The 18,766-nt window shown below is 34.3% G+C and overlaps 1 protein-coding gene across 1 annotated transcript in view; it reads right to left on the bottom strand.

Moving 5' to 3' along the window:
• Positions 1-18,766, bottom strand: part of ZNF782 (zinc finger protein 782) — a 36,820-nt gene that overhangs the window by 14,075 nt on the left and 3,979 nt on the right. The window contains exon 3 of the mRNA XM_047699216.1: positions 16,464-16,590. Within this exon, the coding sequence (XP_047555172.1) occupies positions 16,464-16,590 (127 nt within the window). The remainder of the gene's footprint in view (positions 1-16,463; positions 16,591-18,766) is intronic.

Genomic DNA, 18,766 nt, shown 5'->3' on the forward strand with positions numbered 1-18,766 from the left:
TCTTTTGGAGAATTTTTACATCTACGTTCATCAGGGATAATATTGGTCTATAATTCTCTTTTTTAGTGAGGTCTTTGTTTTGGGGATTTGGCCTCATAGAATGAGTTTGGAAGTTTTCCTTTCACTTCTGTTTTTTTGGAAAAGTTTCAAAATAATGGGTATTAATTTTTCTTTAAATGTTTGATAGAATTCCCCAGGTAGCCGTCCAGCCCTGGACATTTGTTTGTTGGGAGTGTTTTGATTACTGCTTCAATTTCATTGCTGGTTATGTGTCTGTTCAGGTTTTCTATTTCTTCCTGTTTCAGTTTTGGTATTTTATATGCTTCTAGGAATGCATCAATTTCTTCCAGATTGCCTAATTTGTTGGCATATAATTGCTCATAATATTCTCTTATAATCATATTTCTTTGGTGTTTGTTGTGATCTCTCCTTTTTCATTCATGATTTCATCTATTTGGGTCTCTCTTTTTGATAAATCTGGCTAAGGGTTTATCAATTTTTGTTAATTCTTTCAAAGAAACAGCTGTTTCATTGATCTGTTCTACAGTTTTTTTTTTTTTAAATTTCTGTACCATTGATTTCTGCTCTAATCTTTATTATTTCCTTTCTCCTGCTGGATTTAGGCTTTATTTCCTCTTATTTTTCCAGCACCTTTGGGTGTAAGGTTAGGTCTTGTGTTTGAGACTTTTCTGGTTTCTTGAGGAAGGCCTATATGGGTATATACCTCCCTCTTCGGATTGCCTTTGCTGCATCCCAATGGGTTTAGAATGTGTATTTTCATTTTCATTTCCTTCCATGTATTTTTAAAATTCTCCTTTAATTTCCTGGTTGACCCATTCATTCTTTAGTAGAATGTTCTTTAATCTCCACGTATTTGTGTTCCTTCTAAGTTTTTTCTTGTGGTTGACCTCAAGTTTCATAGCATTGTGGCCCAAAAATATGCATGGTATGCTCTCAACCTTTTTGTACTCGTTGAATCCTGATTTGTGACCCAGTATGTGCTGATTGTCTTGGAAACTCTTTATCTTTCCTTCTATTCTGAATGACAGCCCTAACAGATAAAGTATATTTGGCTGCCTATTTTCCCCATTTATCTGCTCTAAACTTTATTATTTCCTGCCTTTTGGCCTCAGGTCTTGTTTTTCTAGTTCCCTGAGACATAAAGGTGTTTATTTGATGTTTTTTATTTCCTAATATAGGCATTATTGCTATAAACTTCCCTCTTACTACAGCTTTTGCTGCATCTTATACCTTTTAGCATGTTGCATTTTTGCTTTTGCTGGATTCAAGATAGTTTTCACATTATTTTTCCATTTTTTTTCTGACCCAATATTTAATTGTGTTGTTAGTTTCCACATTTTTTGAATTTTCCTATTTTCTTGTTACTGTTGATTTATAGTTCAGAATGATTTCAATCTTCTAAAATTTGTTAAGATTTGCTTTTTTTTTTTTTTTAAACCTAACATGATTTCTCCTGGAGAATAATGTGTGTGCTTGAGAAAATTATGTTTGCTTCTGATGGATGGAAGGTTCTATATTTGTCTGTTACATCCAATTGGTCTATCAGGTTCAAATCAGCTGTTTATTAATTTTTATGTCTAGACTTTCTTTCTATCATTGTAAGTGGAATATTGAAATCACCTACTTTTTATTGTTGTTAGCTTCTCTGTTTAGACCTATTTATGTATAACTCAGAGATATTTCAAGTACAGCTCCAGGCCATCACAATAAAATGAATACTGCATTACAGCAAATTACATGAATTTTTTGGTTTCACAATGCATGCTATGCTTACACTATACTGTAGTCTATTAAGTGTGTAATAGCATTATGCTGAAGAAACATATACTTATAAAAGAACTTCGCAGCTAAAATATTCTAACTATCATCTGAGCTTCCAGGAAATTGTAATCACAGATTAACAGTTCACCTTTAGCAAATACTATAATAATGAAAAAGTTTTTAAACTTTTAATTCCTGTATAGTTAATATACAATGTTATATTAGTCTCAGGAGCACAAAATGCTTCACCAATCTGTCCACTGCTCAATGCTCATCAAGAGAAGTGTACTCTTAATCCCCTTTACCTATTTCACCCATAGCCCCACCCACCACCCTCTCTTAACCATCAGTTGAGAGTATGTTTTTTGGTTTCTCTTTTATTTTGTTGTTCATTTATTTTTTTCTTCAATTCCACATAGTAGTGATATCCGTATTTGTCCTTTTCTGACTTATTTCACTTATTAGCATTATGCTCTAGTTCCATTTGTGTGTTGCAAATGGCAAATTTTCATTTTCATGGCCAAGTAATATTCCACTGTATGTATTTACCACGACTTCCTCTATTTATGGACACTTGGGGTGCTTCTATCTCTCAGCCATTGTAAATAATGCTTCACTAAACATATGGGTGCATGTATCCCTTTGAATTAGTGTTTTTGTACTTGGTGAGTAAATCCCTAGTAGTTTGGTCCTATTTTTAACTTTGTAGTTAAACTTTGTAAGAAACCTTCATACTGTTTTCTACAGTGGCTATACCAGTTTGCATTCCTACCCATAGTGCAAGAGTATTTCTTTTTCTCCACATCCTTGTCAACACTTGTTTTAACTTTTGTTTCGAATTTTAGTCATTCTGACATCACATTGTGGTTCTGATTTGCATTTCCCTGATGATCAGTCATGTTGAGCATCTTTTTACGTGTTTGTTGGCTATCTGGATGTCTTCTTTGGGGAAATGTCTGTTCAAGTCTTCTGCCCATTTTTTAATTGGATTGTTTTTTGGGTGTTGAGTTTTATAAGTTCTTTATAGATTTTGGAGACTAACCCTTTATCAGCCCTATCATTTGCAAATACCTTCTCCCATTCAGTAGGTTGCCTTTTAGTTTTGTTGATTTTTTTCATTTGTTTTGCAGAAACTTTTTATTTTGATGTAGTCCCAAGTTTATTTTTACTTTTATTTCCCTTGTCTCAGGAGACCTATCTGGAAAGTTGTTGCTATGGCCAATGTCAAAGAAATTACTGTCCGTGTTCTCTTCCAGGATTTTTATGGTTTCAAGTCTCATGTCTAGATCCTTAAACCATCTTAAGTATTATTGTGTATGGTGAAAATGGTCCAGTTTCATTCTTTTGCATATTGCTGTCTACTTTTCCCAGCATCATTTGTTGGAGAGATGGTCTTTTTTTCCATTGCATGTTCTTGCTTTTGTTGAACATTAATTGACCATGTTAATGTGGGTTCATTTCTGGGCTCAATATTCTCTTCTATGTGTCTATTTTTGTGCCTGTATCATACTGTTTTGAATACTACAGCATCATGTAATAGAACTTGATATCTGGAATTGTGATATCTCCAGTTTTGTTCTACTTTTTCAACACTGTTTTGGCTATTTGGGGTCTTTTATGGTTCCATACAAACATTAGGATCATTCTAGTTCTGTGAAAAATGCTTGGTGTTTTGGTAGGGATAACATTAAATCTGTAGATTGTTTTGGGTAGTATGTATATTTTAACAGTATTTTTTCTTTCAGACCATGGACATGGAATATCTTTGCATTTGTTTGTGTCCTCTTCAATTTCCTTCATAAAAGTTTTATAGTTTTCATAGTATAGGTCTTTTCACATCCAGGGTTAAGTTTATTCGTATGTATTTTATTCTTTTTGGTGCAATTATAAATGAGATCGTTTGCTTAATTTCTCTTTCTGCCACTTCATTATTAGGGTATAGAAATGAAGTGAATTTCTGTATATTGATTTATTATCCTGCCACCTTACTGTATTCATTTATCAGTTTTAGCAGGTTTTTTTTGGTTTGAGTTTTTTGGGTTTTCTATATATAGAGTCATGTAATCTGCAAATAGTCGAAGTTTTACTTTTTCCTTACGAATTTGGATGCCTCTTATTCCTTTTTTTTTGCTTTGTTGCTGTCGCTAAGAGTTCCAGTAGTATGTTGAACAAAAGTGGTGAGAGTGGACATTCTTGTCTTGTTCCTAACCTTGGGAGAAAAGCTCTTCGTTTTTCCCCATTGAGAATGATGTTATTAGCTGTGGGTGTTTCATATATGGCCTTTATTATTTTGAGGTATGTTCCCTCTAAATCTACTATGTTAAGTTTTTTTCTTTTAATCACGAATGGATGTTGTATCTTGTCAAATGCTTTTTCTGCATCTATTGAAATATTCCTACAGTTTATGTCCTTTCCCATATTGATGGGATGTATCACATTGATTGATTTGTGAATACTGAGCCACCCTTGAAACCCAGGAATAAATCCCACTTGATTGTGGTGGATGATATTTTATGTATTGTTTGATTTGATTTGCTAATATTTTGTCCGGGTTTTTTGCATCTATATCATACTTCAGATCTTATTTTCTCTTTCTTATGTGGAGTCTTTGTTTTTGGTGTCAGGGCAAATGCTGGCCTCTTGCAATGAATTTGGAAGTTTTCCTTCCTTCCTTTTTTTTTTTTTTTTTTTTTTAGAATAGGTGTGAACTCTTCTTTAAATGTTTGGTAAAATTTGCCTGTGAAGCCATCTGTTCCTGGACTTTTGTTTGTTGGGGGTTTTTGATTACTGATTCAATTTCACTGCTGGTAATAGGTCTGCCCAAATGCTTAAGTTTTTGTGGTGTTAGATGTATTTCTCCTCTTTCATGTCTGATTTTGTTTATTTGAGTTCTCTCTCTTTTGATGAATCTGTATAAAGGCTTATCAATTTTGTTCATTTTTTCAAAGAACCAGCTCTATGTTTTATTGATCTGTTCTACTGGTTTTTGTTTTGTTTTTTTGTTTTTAGTTTCTATTAAGTTTATTTCTGCTCTAATATTTATTTCCTTCTTTTTACTGGTTTGAGGTTTTGTTTGTTCTTTTTCTAGCTCCTTTAGGTGTAAGGGTAGTTTTTTGAGATTTTTCTTGCTTCTTGAGGTGGGTCTGTATTGTTATAAACTCACCTCTCAGAACCACTTTTGCTTTGACCTGAAGATTTTGGACCATTATAATTATATTTCGTTTGTCTCCATGTATTTTTTGTTTTCCTCCTTGATTTCTTGGTTGACATACTCATTGTTTAGTAGCATGTCACTTAACTTCCATGTAGTTTTGCTCTTTCCAGACTCTTTCTTCTGTTTGATTTTCAAAGTACCATGATCAGAAAAGACATGGTATGACTTTAGTCTTTTTTAATCTGTTGAGGTTTGTTTTATGTCCTAATATGTGATCTATTCTGGGAGAATGTTTCATGTGCACTTGAAAAGAATGTGTATTCTGCTGTTTTAGGGTGGAATGTTCTGACTATATATCAGATCCATCTGGCTGATGTGTCATTTAAAGCCACTTGTTGATCTTCTGTTTGATCTATTAATTGATGTAACTGGAGTATTAAAGTCCCCTAATATTATTGTATTACTACATCAATTACTTTGTGTTTATTATTATGAGCTTTATGTATTTGGGTGCTTCTGTGTTGGTGCATATTGTTATAAATTCTTATTGGGTTGTTCCCTTATAAATGATATTACGTCCTTACAAAAAAACAGTTTTTGTTTTAAAATCTTTTTACTTTCTTTCTAGGTGGCTCAGTCGGTTAAGCATCTGCCTTTGGCTCAGGTCATGGTCCCACAGTCCTGGGACTGAGTACCGCACTGGGTTCTTTGCTTGGTGGGAAGCCTACTTCCCCCTCTGCCTGCTGCTCCCCCTGCTTGTTCTCTTTCTCTCTCTCTCTGACACATATATAAAATCTTAAAAAAAAAAAAAATCTCTTTTCTTACTGGTTACCAGAATGGATGTGTGTGGAGAGATCGGTTAAATAGGTGATGGGGCCTAGGAAGTGCATTTGTTGTGATGAGTATCAGGTGTTGTATGGAAATGGTAAATCACTATATCATACACATGAAACTAATATTCTGTATATTAAATAACTATAATTTAAATATAAGCTAAAAAGACAAATACAATAATATATATTGACTATCCATGTATTAAGTAAATAGTCTATTTTGTCCAAATAAGTATTTCTACCTCAGCTTTCTTTTCATATTTTTTGTGTGATAAATACTTCTCCATCCCTTTACTTTCAATCTACATGTATCTTTAGTTCTTTTTTTCTTAAAGATTTTATTCACTTATTTGACAGAGAGGGAGAGAGACCACATGTGAGGGAGCATGAGTGCACAAGCAGGGGGACTGGCAGGCAGAGGGAGATGGAGAAGTGGGCTCGGAGTCTGATGCAGGGGTTGATCCCAGGACTCAGGATCGTGACCTGAGCTGGAGGTAGAAGCCTGAGTTACCCAGGTGCCCCGTGTCTTTAGTTCTGAAATAAGTCTCTTATAGGAGTATACTCTTATAGAGTATATACACTCTATAGAGGTATAGAGTATCCATATAACAGGAGTGTTAATATGCTTCAAGTTGTCGCCAAGTTCCCGAAATCTATTTTCATTTTGTATTAGTTTTTTCTCTATCACCTGTTCAGCTTGATTGCTTTCCTCCAGGTCGCTCATCCGTTCTGCCTCCTTTAATCTACTTCATTCCTTCTAGTGATTTTTAATTTCATTTATTGAGTTCTTCTTTGATTGGTTCTTTTGTATGTTTTCTACCTCTTTGTTAAGGTAGCTCTTAGTTCGTCCATTCTTTTATCAAATCCTTTGAGTAATTCTATGACCATTATTTTAATTTCTCTATCAGGCATATTAATTATCTTCATTTTGTTTATGTCTCTTGCTGCGATTTTGTCCTGTCTTCTCATTTAAGACATATGCTTCTGTGTCCTCATGTTGACTAACTTTCTGTGTAGTTTCTATGTGTTAGGGAAGTTAGCTGCATTTCCTGCCCTTAAAAGTAGTTGCCTTATGAAAAAGAGATTCTATAGTGCCCTGCAGTGGAGTGTCCCTTGGTCACGAGAACCTAGTACTCCAGAGGTGTCTCCTATGTGTGTTGCTTGTGTTTTCTTTTGTGGCTGAGGCACTTTTTCCTTGGACAGTGTCTTCAACGTCTCTCTACTTGTTGTAGGCAGGGTTTAGTTGCTGTGGTGATAGTGATCACTTTGGGGCTGCCTTAGGCTTGATGAGAGTCCGACCAGTTATTTGCTAGAGATGCAATAGTACTGAAGTGCAGGACACTTTCCCAGTTTTGTCCCCTGAGAAGTTTTCCTTGGTAGGTGGGACCTGTAGTAGACCAGGTATCTTCCCCCAGTGGTTGTCTTTCTCCCTGTTGCTGTGGTTACTTACATTCTGCCAGCCCTGTCACAGTACTTTGGATGGGCTCTGGCCAGGCGTGTATTGGAGGGGGGTGGATCTGCAGAAGCACAGACTGTGGAGGTTGAAGGTAGGATGCACAGTGTTAACAAAAGGTTTGGGAGGGTCCTCTGTGGGAAAAGAGCTGGTGCTGAGGCCTTGTTGGAAGTCACATGTCCATAGGGGAATGGGAGTGAAGTGGGCACTGTTAGCAAGTTAGGTAGTAAGTACTGGCACTGTGCTGGTTCCCACAGGTTGCTATGCTGGGGGTGGGGTGGTGGAGGGAAATGGTGCCTACCAACTCCTTTATTCCTGGAGAAGTCACTTAATATGCTGTCCTACCAGCACAGGCTCTGAGATTACTAAATAAATCTTCATCTGATATACCCCAGGCTATTTTCACACCACTACTCCTACGCTATATCACTGCAGGGCTGTTTGGGTGGGGACTCAGTTTCCTCTCATCCTCCTGTTCTCCCAGATGTTAGGCCACTGATTTTTAATGTTTCAGGTGTTAAGTTCCACTGATTGTAAGGACTCAGGAAATCTGGCCTCTTTGGTTTTCAAAGTCAAATGTTATGTGATGCCTCTAGCTTTGTTCTTTCTCAAGACTGCTTTGGCGATTTGGGGTCTTTTGTGGTTCCATACAAATTTTAGAATTGTTTCTTCTAGTTCTGTGAAAAAGGTCATTGGAATTTTGAGAGTGAGTGCACTGAATCTGCAGACTGCTTTGGGTAGTGTGGGCTATTTAACAATATCAATTCTTCCATTCCATAAGCACAGAATATCTTTCCATTTATTTCTCTTCAATTTTTGCATCAATGTCTTATTGTTGTCAGTGTACAATGTCTTTTTGTTGTCCGTGTATGGTGTGTCTTTCACCTCCTTGGTTAAATTTATTCCTAGGTATTTTATTCTTTTTTAAAAGTTTTATTGTAACTGTGATTTTTTTCCCTGTTCTAATAGTAGATTTGTGTACAGAAACACAACAGATTTCTACATAGTGATTTTTTATATTCTGCAGCTTTACTGAATTAAGGTACTAGTTTTTCCAGAGTCTTTAGTCTTTTCTATGTATAGTTTCATGTCATCTGCAAATAGTGACAGTTTTACTTCTTCCTAACCAATTTGGATGCCTTTTATTTCTTCTTCTAGCCAAACTGCTGTGGCTAGGACCTGCAAGAGGATGTTAAATAAAAATGGTGAGAGTAGGCATCCTTGTTCCTAATCTTAGAGGAAAAACTTTTAGCTTTTCACCATTCACTATGAGGTTAACTGTGGACTTGTCATATGTGGCCTTCATTATGTTTAGATACATTCCCTCTGTACCCATTTCATCGAGAATTGTTATCATAAGTGCATGTTGAGTTTTGTCAGATGCTTTTTCTGCATACTAATATAATTACATGATTTTTATATCCTTTATTCTGTTCATGTGATATATCTTAATGATTGACTTGCAGATATTGAACCATTCCCATCCTTGCATCTCTGGAATAAATTCCCCTTGATCATGCTAAGTGATTTTTCAGTGTATTAATGAATTTAGTTTGCTAACATTTTGTTGAGGACTCTGCATATATTTCATCAAGGATATTGGCCTCTAATTTTCCTTCTTGGGGTGTTTTTGTCTGGTTTTGGCATTAGAGTAATGCTGGTCTCATAAAATGATTTTGGAAGTATTCCCCTCCTTCCTTCCTTTAATTTTTTTTTTTTTTACTATTGAATTTTGTGAGTTTATAATGAGTTCTTTGTCAAATATATGATTTGCACATTTTCACACTTATCAGTGACTTGTCTTCTCATCCTCTGTATAAGGTTTTTCCAAGGTCTAAATTTTTAATTTTGATGAAGTTCAATTTTTATCAGTGTTTTTGTTGTTATATCTAAGAATGCTTCACCAAGTTTTTGGTCCAAAAATTTTCTCCAAATTTTAAAAATTATGTCATTTTACATTTACATTTAAATTTACAGTACATTTTGAGTTAATTTCTGTATAGCTATGTCTAAGTTGGTATATATATATATATATATATATATATATATATATTTATTTATTTATTTATTTTTGCCTGTGGATATCCATTTGCTCTGTACCATTGTTTTTCTCCCATTGAACTATCTTTTCCTTTCTCAAAAATCAGTTAGCTGTATTTTCAGGGGTCAATTTCTGGGTTCTTTAATTCAGATAGTGATGCTTCCCACATTGTATTTCTTGTTCAACATTGTTTTATCTGTTCTGGTTACTTTGGCTTCACATATAAATTTGGAATAATGCTGTTATGTTTTTTTAAATCTTGCTTGGCTTAACATTTACATTTAATGTATCAGTTACCTATTCTGAAGAGTTAATACCTTTACTGTGTTGCAATCCCTAAACAAACTATATACACTGGTTTAGAACTTTGATTTTTTTCATCAGGGTTATATAGTTTTCAGCATAAAAGCCCTGTACAAGTTTTGTTTAATTTATACCTTAGTATTTCATTATTTTGAGTGGTGGTAAATGGCATTGTATTTTACTTCGTTTTCTTATTATCAGTTGCTGGTTTATAAAATATTTTTATATGTTCTTTTATGCTGGGACCTTGGTAAACTTTCTTGGGAGTGGTGAGAGCAAACATATTTGCCTTGTTTCCAACCTTAGAAAGCATCCAGTCTTTCACCAGATGATATTACTCAGCAGAAGGTCTTTTATAGACATTCTTCATCAGCTTGAGGAAACTCTCCTCTACTTCTAGTATTCAGAGAGTATTTCTTATGAATGGATGTTCAATTTTGTAAAAAAATATTTTTTGTATCTACTGCTGTAATTCTGCAGTTTTTTAAAAATTTACCCACTAATGTGGTAGACCACACTGACTGATTTTTGAACACTGAATCAGTCTTGCAAACTTGGAATAACCCTTACTTGGTCATGTCACATAATCCTTTTTATTTATTGCTAAATTCCATTTGCTAATATTTTAAAAGTAGTTTTACATCTCTTTCATGAGAGAAATCGGTCTATAGTTTTGTACCATCTTTGTCTTAGTATCCACATCAGAATAATGCTGACTTCGTAAAATTAATTTGAAATTGTTCTCTCCTTTTCTATCTTCTGGAAGAGATTGTGTGGAAATTGTGTTTATTTTTCTTTGAATGTTTGGAATAATTCTCTAGCAAAAATATCTGGTCCTTTTCTTTCTTTTATATTTAAATTACAAAATCACTTTCTTTAATAGTTATTTAAATTTATCATTGTTGGGTTCATTGTGGTATTTTTGCTTTCCTACTAATTAGTCCATTTTATCTAACTGGTCAGATTTATGTGTACAGAGTTCTCTACAATATTCTCTTATTATAATTTTGGAGTCTTGTTGGTATTGTGTTTTTTATATCCTTATTCTATTTGTCATATTGACCATTTGTGTTCTTTTATCTCATTCACTGTTATGAGGTTTGTTTTATTATTCTTTTCATCATCTTCTATCACTGGTTTTTGTTTATTGTTTTTCTGTTTCCAATTTCATTGATTTCTACTGAGTTTTTCTTCTGCTGAAGTTGGGTTTACCATGCTCTTTTATACTTTCTTAATGTGAAATTATATACACTACTGATTTGAGACATTTTCTCTTTTCTAATGTAAACATTTAGTGCTATAAATTTCTCTCAGCACTCCTTTAGCTTGTACAAATTGTGTATCAAGTCACTAAAACAAATCCTTAATTTATATCTTCTAGTGTATCTCCTCCTTTTATAGGTTACAGTATGTGATCTTGAAGAAATAGAATTAAAATGTAACTATTTACTTAATACTCCCTATTTGGGGACACCTGTGCAATTCTCCAACTATTTCATAGCACAGCCTTTTCCTAAGATAGTCTGAATACTCAGTCAAGTACTCGACTAAGTACTAGAAAAGTAATTATGAACAAAATACAGAATGTTTCCTTTCAGGAAGCTCAGCATTCTTGGGCAAATTACAATTAAATTACATAAACAAATGTAAATCTGCAAATTTGGTAAGCACAAGGAATCAAAAACATACAATGCAATATTTCTAACAGCAATAGTTGACTTCAGGGAGCTCAATAAATTTTCCATAAAAGAAAGTGTGCTATTTGTTGAAGCTGGGTGGGGAGGGGTTCACTGGATTATTTACTATTTTCATGAAAGTTTTCAAACTCAAAGAAAAAGAAATGTTAAGATAAAAGGAGGCTTGAGAAAATCTTTAAGGGAAGTGTAGGAGTAACTGAAATAAGGAAATATAAGCACTCCAAACAGAGATAAAAGCAAGTACCAAGATCCTTGTAAGAAAAGAAGACAGTGAGCACCAGGTCCTAAAAACAGATCAGTAAGGTTGCAACAAAGAAAACAAGAGTGCACATAGTACAAAATGTGGAAGAGAATCAAGAGAATATATTTTCTTGGAGCCATATTCTGAAATTTTTAAGCAATCAATAGCCAGTGAGTGTTCTAAGTAAAATAGTAATAGAATCACATTATTTTTAAGAAATATAAATTTGGGGCACTAAAATATTTCAGATACATTAGCTTTTCCCCAACAATCTCATCTCTAGGAATTTATCTTAAAGCTATACCTGCACAGTTAGAAAATAATATATGCACAAGGTTATTCATTATAGCATTGCTGGTAATAACAGTAAAATATAAAAACCCAAATGTTCATCATTGACTAGTTAATAAACTTGGGTTGCATCCACCCACAAGTGAAGACCATGTATTCAAAATATAGATAAGAGCTTACACACAAATAATGAAAAATCAGCATAAGGTCAAAAAGAGAGAAGCAGAATAGTGTGTGGGAGAAAGAAAGGGAGATAGGAATTATGTAATTACTTATATTTGCAAAAAGGAAACACTGGAAGAAAAATCAGAAAGCATTAAAAGTAGGACAGGAGGGAAATGAACAGAGGGGACAAGAATGGAAATGAGAAAACTCTGAATATACCTTTTAACACAGTTTGGGTTTTTGAACTACATAAATATTTCCCATACTTAAAAATCACATTAAATTTAAAGGCAATTCTTAAGTGTGAAAATTTCAGAGGCTGATGGTTCCAGATACAATTAGTTAGACATCACTCTGTACCTCTCCTTAAATCCAGGTGAAATCCTAGATATAATATATAAAGCAAACATATGAAGACTTTGGACAGTATAACAAAGGAAAGAGATTGGCTAGTGATCTCAGAACCTAACTCTGTATAAAATATGTGCACTATATGTTAAGTGGTATGGTTATGGTGTTGTAGAATGGACACAGATTACTTTTAAAAAATGTTTAATGTCAATAACAAGCAACCACTATAAAGATTTTAAAAAGAAGTATAAATGATACATCAAGAGGAAGAATAAAATGGATTCATATAAAATGTTCTTGGAAGCAAAGAAGGCAAAAAGGAAAAAGGAATTGGTGGGGAAACCAACGAACAAATTCAATGGCTAGAAAAGTTACAAAAAATTTAATCCAACTACATTAATTAGTCACCACAAATGTGGTCATGGCAACACACAGGATTCCCACAGCTGTGTAACTCTGGGAGTTCTTCTCCCCACGGTAATTACATCTGCTGGCCTCAGTAGTTAAAAATAACTGCCTCCCCCAAAAAAGCTTGAATGTTACTTGGACATTCATGAGATAGAATAAGGAGCTGTAACTCACTGGATGCGTGCTTTTTAAGTAAAGCAACTTACAATCAATGACTCTAAGAGCTAAGTATTATTATCCCAATTTTATAAAAGAGGAAACCAAAGTTTCAGAAGGTAACACAACTTGTCCAATATTATTCAGCAGCTAAACCAGAAGTCAAATCCAGATCTAAATCCAAAACCCTACAAGCCCCAGTTTATACTTCTAAAACGCATTCTCAAAGCGGGACTCAAAAACTCATTGTACACAAAGCCTGTCACAGCCAACAAGGTCTTCTCTGCTTTGAAAACTGTCTTCTTAGCCCTTGACTTATTCTTTAAAATTGTCTCTTTACAAAAAAAAAAAAAAATAAAAATAATAATAAAAGAAAAAAAAATACCAAATAAAAGAGGCTGTCAGATAGGATAAAAAAAAGAAAGGTAGAAGGGAACTCTATGCTGACTATAAGAAACACACTTTATATGCAAAGACTCAGATAGATTAAAAAGTAAAAGATAAAGAAAAATATATCATGCTAACACTTATCAAAGAAAAAAAATTGAACTGTATTAACTTGACCGAACACTTCAAAACATGGAAGATTACCAAACATCACACGTATTACCAGGGCATTACCTACTGATAAGGGGTTGGTAAGGGGTTGACTCTATAAGAAGACATAACAGTTCTAGGTATTTATGTACCTAAAAACAGAGCTTGAAAATATATGGGGCAAAAACTGATAAAACAGAAAAGACGTAGACAAAACTCACTGTTAGATTTGGAGCGTTAAGCTCTACTCTGTCAACACTGATAGATTAGGAAGGCAGATTCCTAAGGATATAGATGACTTGAACATCACTAGCAACCAACTTGGACCTATCCACATATATTAAGGCTATTCCAACAACAGAAGAATACACATTCGCCTGAAGTATACATGAAACACTCACCAAAAGAGAACACATTCTATGTCACATACCATATTTTAACAAATTTAAATGTGTACAAGTTAAAACAATATGTCCTCGTATTACACCAGAAGTAGATTGGAAATCAAGTACAGTCAGACAGCAGGAGTATTCCTAAATATTTGGAAATTAACCAGCATACTTCTAAATAATGCACTAAATAAGTCACAAGAGAAATTCTGAAAATATCTTTAAATGAAAATAAATTTGTATAATGCAGTTAAGCAGTACTCAGAAGAGTTTATAGCATTAAGTGCACCTAATAGAAAGAAGAAAGAAATTACTAATCTAAGATTTCTTTCTTTCTTTCCTCCTCCTCCCCCTCCTCCTCTATTCACAATAGCCAAGACACAATCTAACTGTTGATGGATAAATGATTAAAGATGTGTACACAAACACACACACAGAGGAACATTATGCAGCCAAAAAAGGGGATGGAAATCCTGACATTTGCCCCAACATGGATGAATCTTGAAGGCATTATGCTAAATGAAATAAACCAGACAGAGAAAGACAAATATGGATGTTGGTGGATCTAAAAGAGTCAAACTCATAGAGAGAAAGTAGAATGGTGGTTGCCAGGGGCTGGGGAGATGGGGAATGGGGAGATGTTGGTGAATGGTTACAAAGTTCAGTTATGCAAGAGGAGTAAGTTATGAAGATCTATACATACAGCAATCTGAGGATAGTTAAAAATACTGTATTGTTTACTAGAAATTTGCCAAGATGTCAGATTTTAAGTGTTCTCACCACAAAGAAAACAAAGGTAACTAGGTCAGGTCATGGATATGTTATTTAGCTTGATTGTGGTAATTGACTCAGAATGTGTACATATATCAAAATATCAAGTTGTACAGCTAAAATATATAATTTTTGTCATTATATAGCAGTAAAGATGGAAAAAATGCATATAAGCCATAAACAGACACTTTCCTAAGGATACATAGATGGCATAGGAGTATTAGAAATATTTAACATCCTTAGCCATCAAGGAGATGCAAATTAAGACCATGTTGAGCTACACTATATACCCATTACAATCACTATCTAAAAAAATAGCTATCATACCAAATACTAGGAAAAATAGGGAGTAAGTAGATTTGTCATATATTGCTGGTGGAAATGCAAAATGGTGCAGCCATTCTGAAAAATAGTTTGGCAGTTTCTTAAAGAGTGAAACATACTTACCATATAACCCCAATCATACTCCTAGGTGTTTATTCCAGAGAATAATAATTTATGTTCACACAAAAACTTGAACATGAATGTTCACAGCAGCTTTATTTATAATAAAATGTCTTCCAACAGAAGAATGGCTAAATAAATGTTATATTCATATAGTGGAATACTAGGTAGATGAAGAGTGGATTAGTAGTTGGTAGAGATTAGGGATAGTGTGGGAGAGGGGATGGGTATGATTATAAAGAGGTAGCATGAAAGAACTCTTTGGGGCAATAAGACAGTTCTATATCTTGATTGTTGTGGTGTTTACACAAATCTCCACATGAGATAAAATGGCATAGAGCTATTCATACACACTGTACCAATGTCTATTTACTAGCATTGCTATATTACAGTTATGTAAGATATAAGCACTAAGGGAAACTTTTGAAGAATAAAATTGTGCCAATTATCATCATTAAAGTTTCTTCAAAAGTTTGCTAAAATAGTAATAACTGGAAAACATTCTCTTCTTAAAAAGGCAAGACAAAGATAGAGGAAAAAAGTTTGTAAAAATATGTATTAGACAGAGGTCTGAACTTCTGAGATGAAAAAGCCCAAAAAACTAAACTAAAAAAATGGAGCTGAAAATGTGATCCCTCCAATAAAGGAGATTATTATTGGTTAAAAAAAAAAAGCACATGAAAAGAGGTTCCATATAGTTAATCATCAGGGAAATACAAATTAAAACACTGTAAGATATAACTAGATCCTAAGTAGAATGGTTAAAAATAGTAAGACTTACCAAACCAAATGTTGGTAACCAAAGAGCAATGAGAACCCTCAGACATTGCTCATGGGCATGAAAAACAGTAGAGCCAACTTGGAAACATTTGGCAGTTTCTTATGAGGTTACATATAAACTTAGTAGAAGACCCAGCAAACCCACTCCTAAGTATTTACACAAGGGAAATTAAAACATGTTGATACAAAGACTTGTATAAATGTTCATAGCAGCTTTATTCATAATAGCCCCAGACTGGAAGAAAGACGCTGGATCTATCAACTGAAAGGAAGACACACACATCCATGAGGCTCAAAAGCATTTATGCTAAGTGAAAGAAGCCAGACAATAGAGAGCATATACTTTATGATTCTACTTATACAAAATCTGAGAAGAGGCAAAGTGCTTGCATTAGAAAGTGTGTTAAGTGAGGTAAGAGTTAGGGATGGGCACAGGTGACTCACTGCAAGGGGGTACAAGAATCTTTTAGGGGTGATGGAAGCATTCCAAATTATGAGTTTGATGATAAAAATCTACTATACAATTTTTCAAAACTCATTGACTTAAACACTGAAAAGTTACGAGTTTTATTTTCTGTTAAACACACCTCAACAAGAGTGATTAACATTTTAAAAAGAAAAAAGAAAACTAGAACATGCAGTCAAAAGGGTGGTAAGGTCTGCTCACCCACTGAGACGAGGTGGCTATAGTTCTCCAGCATCACATCTCTGTACAGGGTCCTTTGAGCAGAGTCCATCTGTCGCCACTCCTCCTGGGTAAACTCCACAGTCACGTCCTTGAATGACACTGTTGCCTGCAACAGCACATTTCTGATCAATCTGAGGGCCAGAATCAGGCACATGGAAAAAAATTTTTGGAAACTAAGTCTTACTGTGTTTACTGTTTAGAGTTTAAAACAAAATGCTATAAAGGATGACTATCGTGGCTCAACTCTGTCTTATATTTCAGGGATATACTCACGATTAGTTAAAAAAAATTCTCATGCTCTGATTTATGTATATTTATTTTTAATTTATATACATATATTGCCACTTAATATAATGAGAAAACTAGTGCCTTATTTTTTAAGGTAAAATTATTATAAATAGGATTCCTGTCTGCATTTCCCATACACCAAGAGATTATGCTGAGCACTTGATAGAGTCTACACATACCAGTCTGGAGATCTCTGCTCGGGTAATAGAGAACTAATGAAGAGAATACATGTGAGACTGGGGAAATATTTATACACCACCAGATTCATATTTCAGGAGCAATGCTTTAAAACAGGATTTCTTTGTTTATGTACAATATGTATTTATGCAATACACTGGGTGTTGTACATAAACAATGACTCTTAGAACACTGCATCAAAAACTAACAATGTAAACCATGAGAGACTGTGGACTCTGAGAAACAAACTGAGGATTTTGGAGGGGGAGGGGTAGGAGGTTGGGTAAGCCTGGTGGTGGGAATTAAGGAGGGCACGTAATGCATGGAGCACTGTGTGTGATGTATAAACAATGAAACTTGGAACACTGAAAAAATAAAGTTTAAATATCAAAAAAACCAAACTAATGATGTATTTTATGGTGGCTAAAATAACAATTAAAAAAAAAAAAAAGAACAGGATTTCTTCAATTTGACACTACTGACACTGTGGACCAGATAATGCTATTTTTGTGGAAGAGGGTCCTGTGTATTTTAATGTATTTATCAATATCTCTGTCTTCTACTGATTAGATGCCAGCAACATCCCAGTTGTGACAATCAAAAATATCTCCAAACACTGCCAAACATCTCCTGGGGTGCAAATCACCTCCAGTTAGGAACCATTGCTCTATGTGGAAGGTGGACAATGTCTTAAGCAGCAAAACAAAATAATTAAGAGATGACTTATATTAAAGCAAAGATAAAGAATGGGAAATTAATCCTTACAGGAAACAAAATCTGCTCATTATTTTCCTGTGCACTTATCTACAGAGATGCTGCACAAACAACTGGGTAAATATGGATGCCATTTGCAGAGACTGGAAGAATTAAGTACGAGTCAGAGATTGGGTCATTGTGAGGCAGATGTTCTTCGTTTGCACTCAAAATACCTATTGAAAAGATAGGTGGAATTATTTATTTCATTGTTGGTTGCATGATTTTGGAACAGACAGAGGTCTAAAATGAAAATAAGGAATTAGGAGATATCAGTCATTAAGATGGCTAACTGAAGTCATTGGAAAAAAGAGATGACTCACAAAGGACAGAGAAACAGGAGCAAAAAAGACTAAGTAGAGAATTCAAGGGAATAGCAAAATTTAAGAGGCAGGTAGAAAAAGAAAATCCATGAAGGCTGAGAAAGAATTCTGAAATGTTAGAAAGAAAAACTGGAAATATTAGAGTAATGGAAATTAAAAGAAAAAAGAATTAAAAGCATGATTCATCTAGTTCACGGGAATAGACCGAGCATACACATTTACCTCCCTGCCTTTAAAAACATAGGTAAAATACGAAGCAAGCATATAAAAGTATGACAAAAGAGGAATAGAGAGAAATGTCCCAGCAGAAACCCCCCAAATTTGAACAAATTCTGGAAGATAGAGGGTAGGAAAGTATTAGATAAGCAAAACAGGATAATGTTGGCCATAACTTAATATAAACACAGACGTGGGCCCGAGCAGAGAAGTGATGAGAGCCTAAAAAGACATCCAAACTTAAACTGAACAGGACCTAGAACCAAGTGTGTAATAGGAAGAATGATTAGCAGAGTAAATTTCCTATTTGAATACAAGTGACATCATTCAAATGCATGAGGAAAGTCTGGACACTAAAATGTCACATGGTAACTAGATGTCCTCCTGGGAAAAGACTACTATCTTGTACCACAGAGCAGGATAAATATCAAAATGTATTCCAGATCTACTGTAAAAAATAAAATCAAATCCCAGAAGACTACACAGAACAATTACTTTACATTAGAGTGGGAAATGCCCAATTAT

The sequence above is a fragment of the Lutra lutra genome, chromosome 13 (genome assembly GCF_902655055.1).
Source record: "Lutra lutra chromosome 13, mLutLut1.2, whole genome shotgun sequence".
NCBI lineage: Eukaryota > Metazoa > Chordata > Mammalia > Carnivora > Mustelidae > Lutra > Lutra lutra.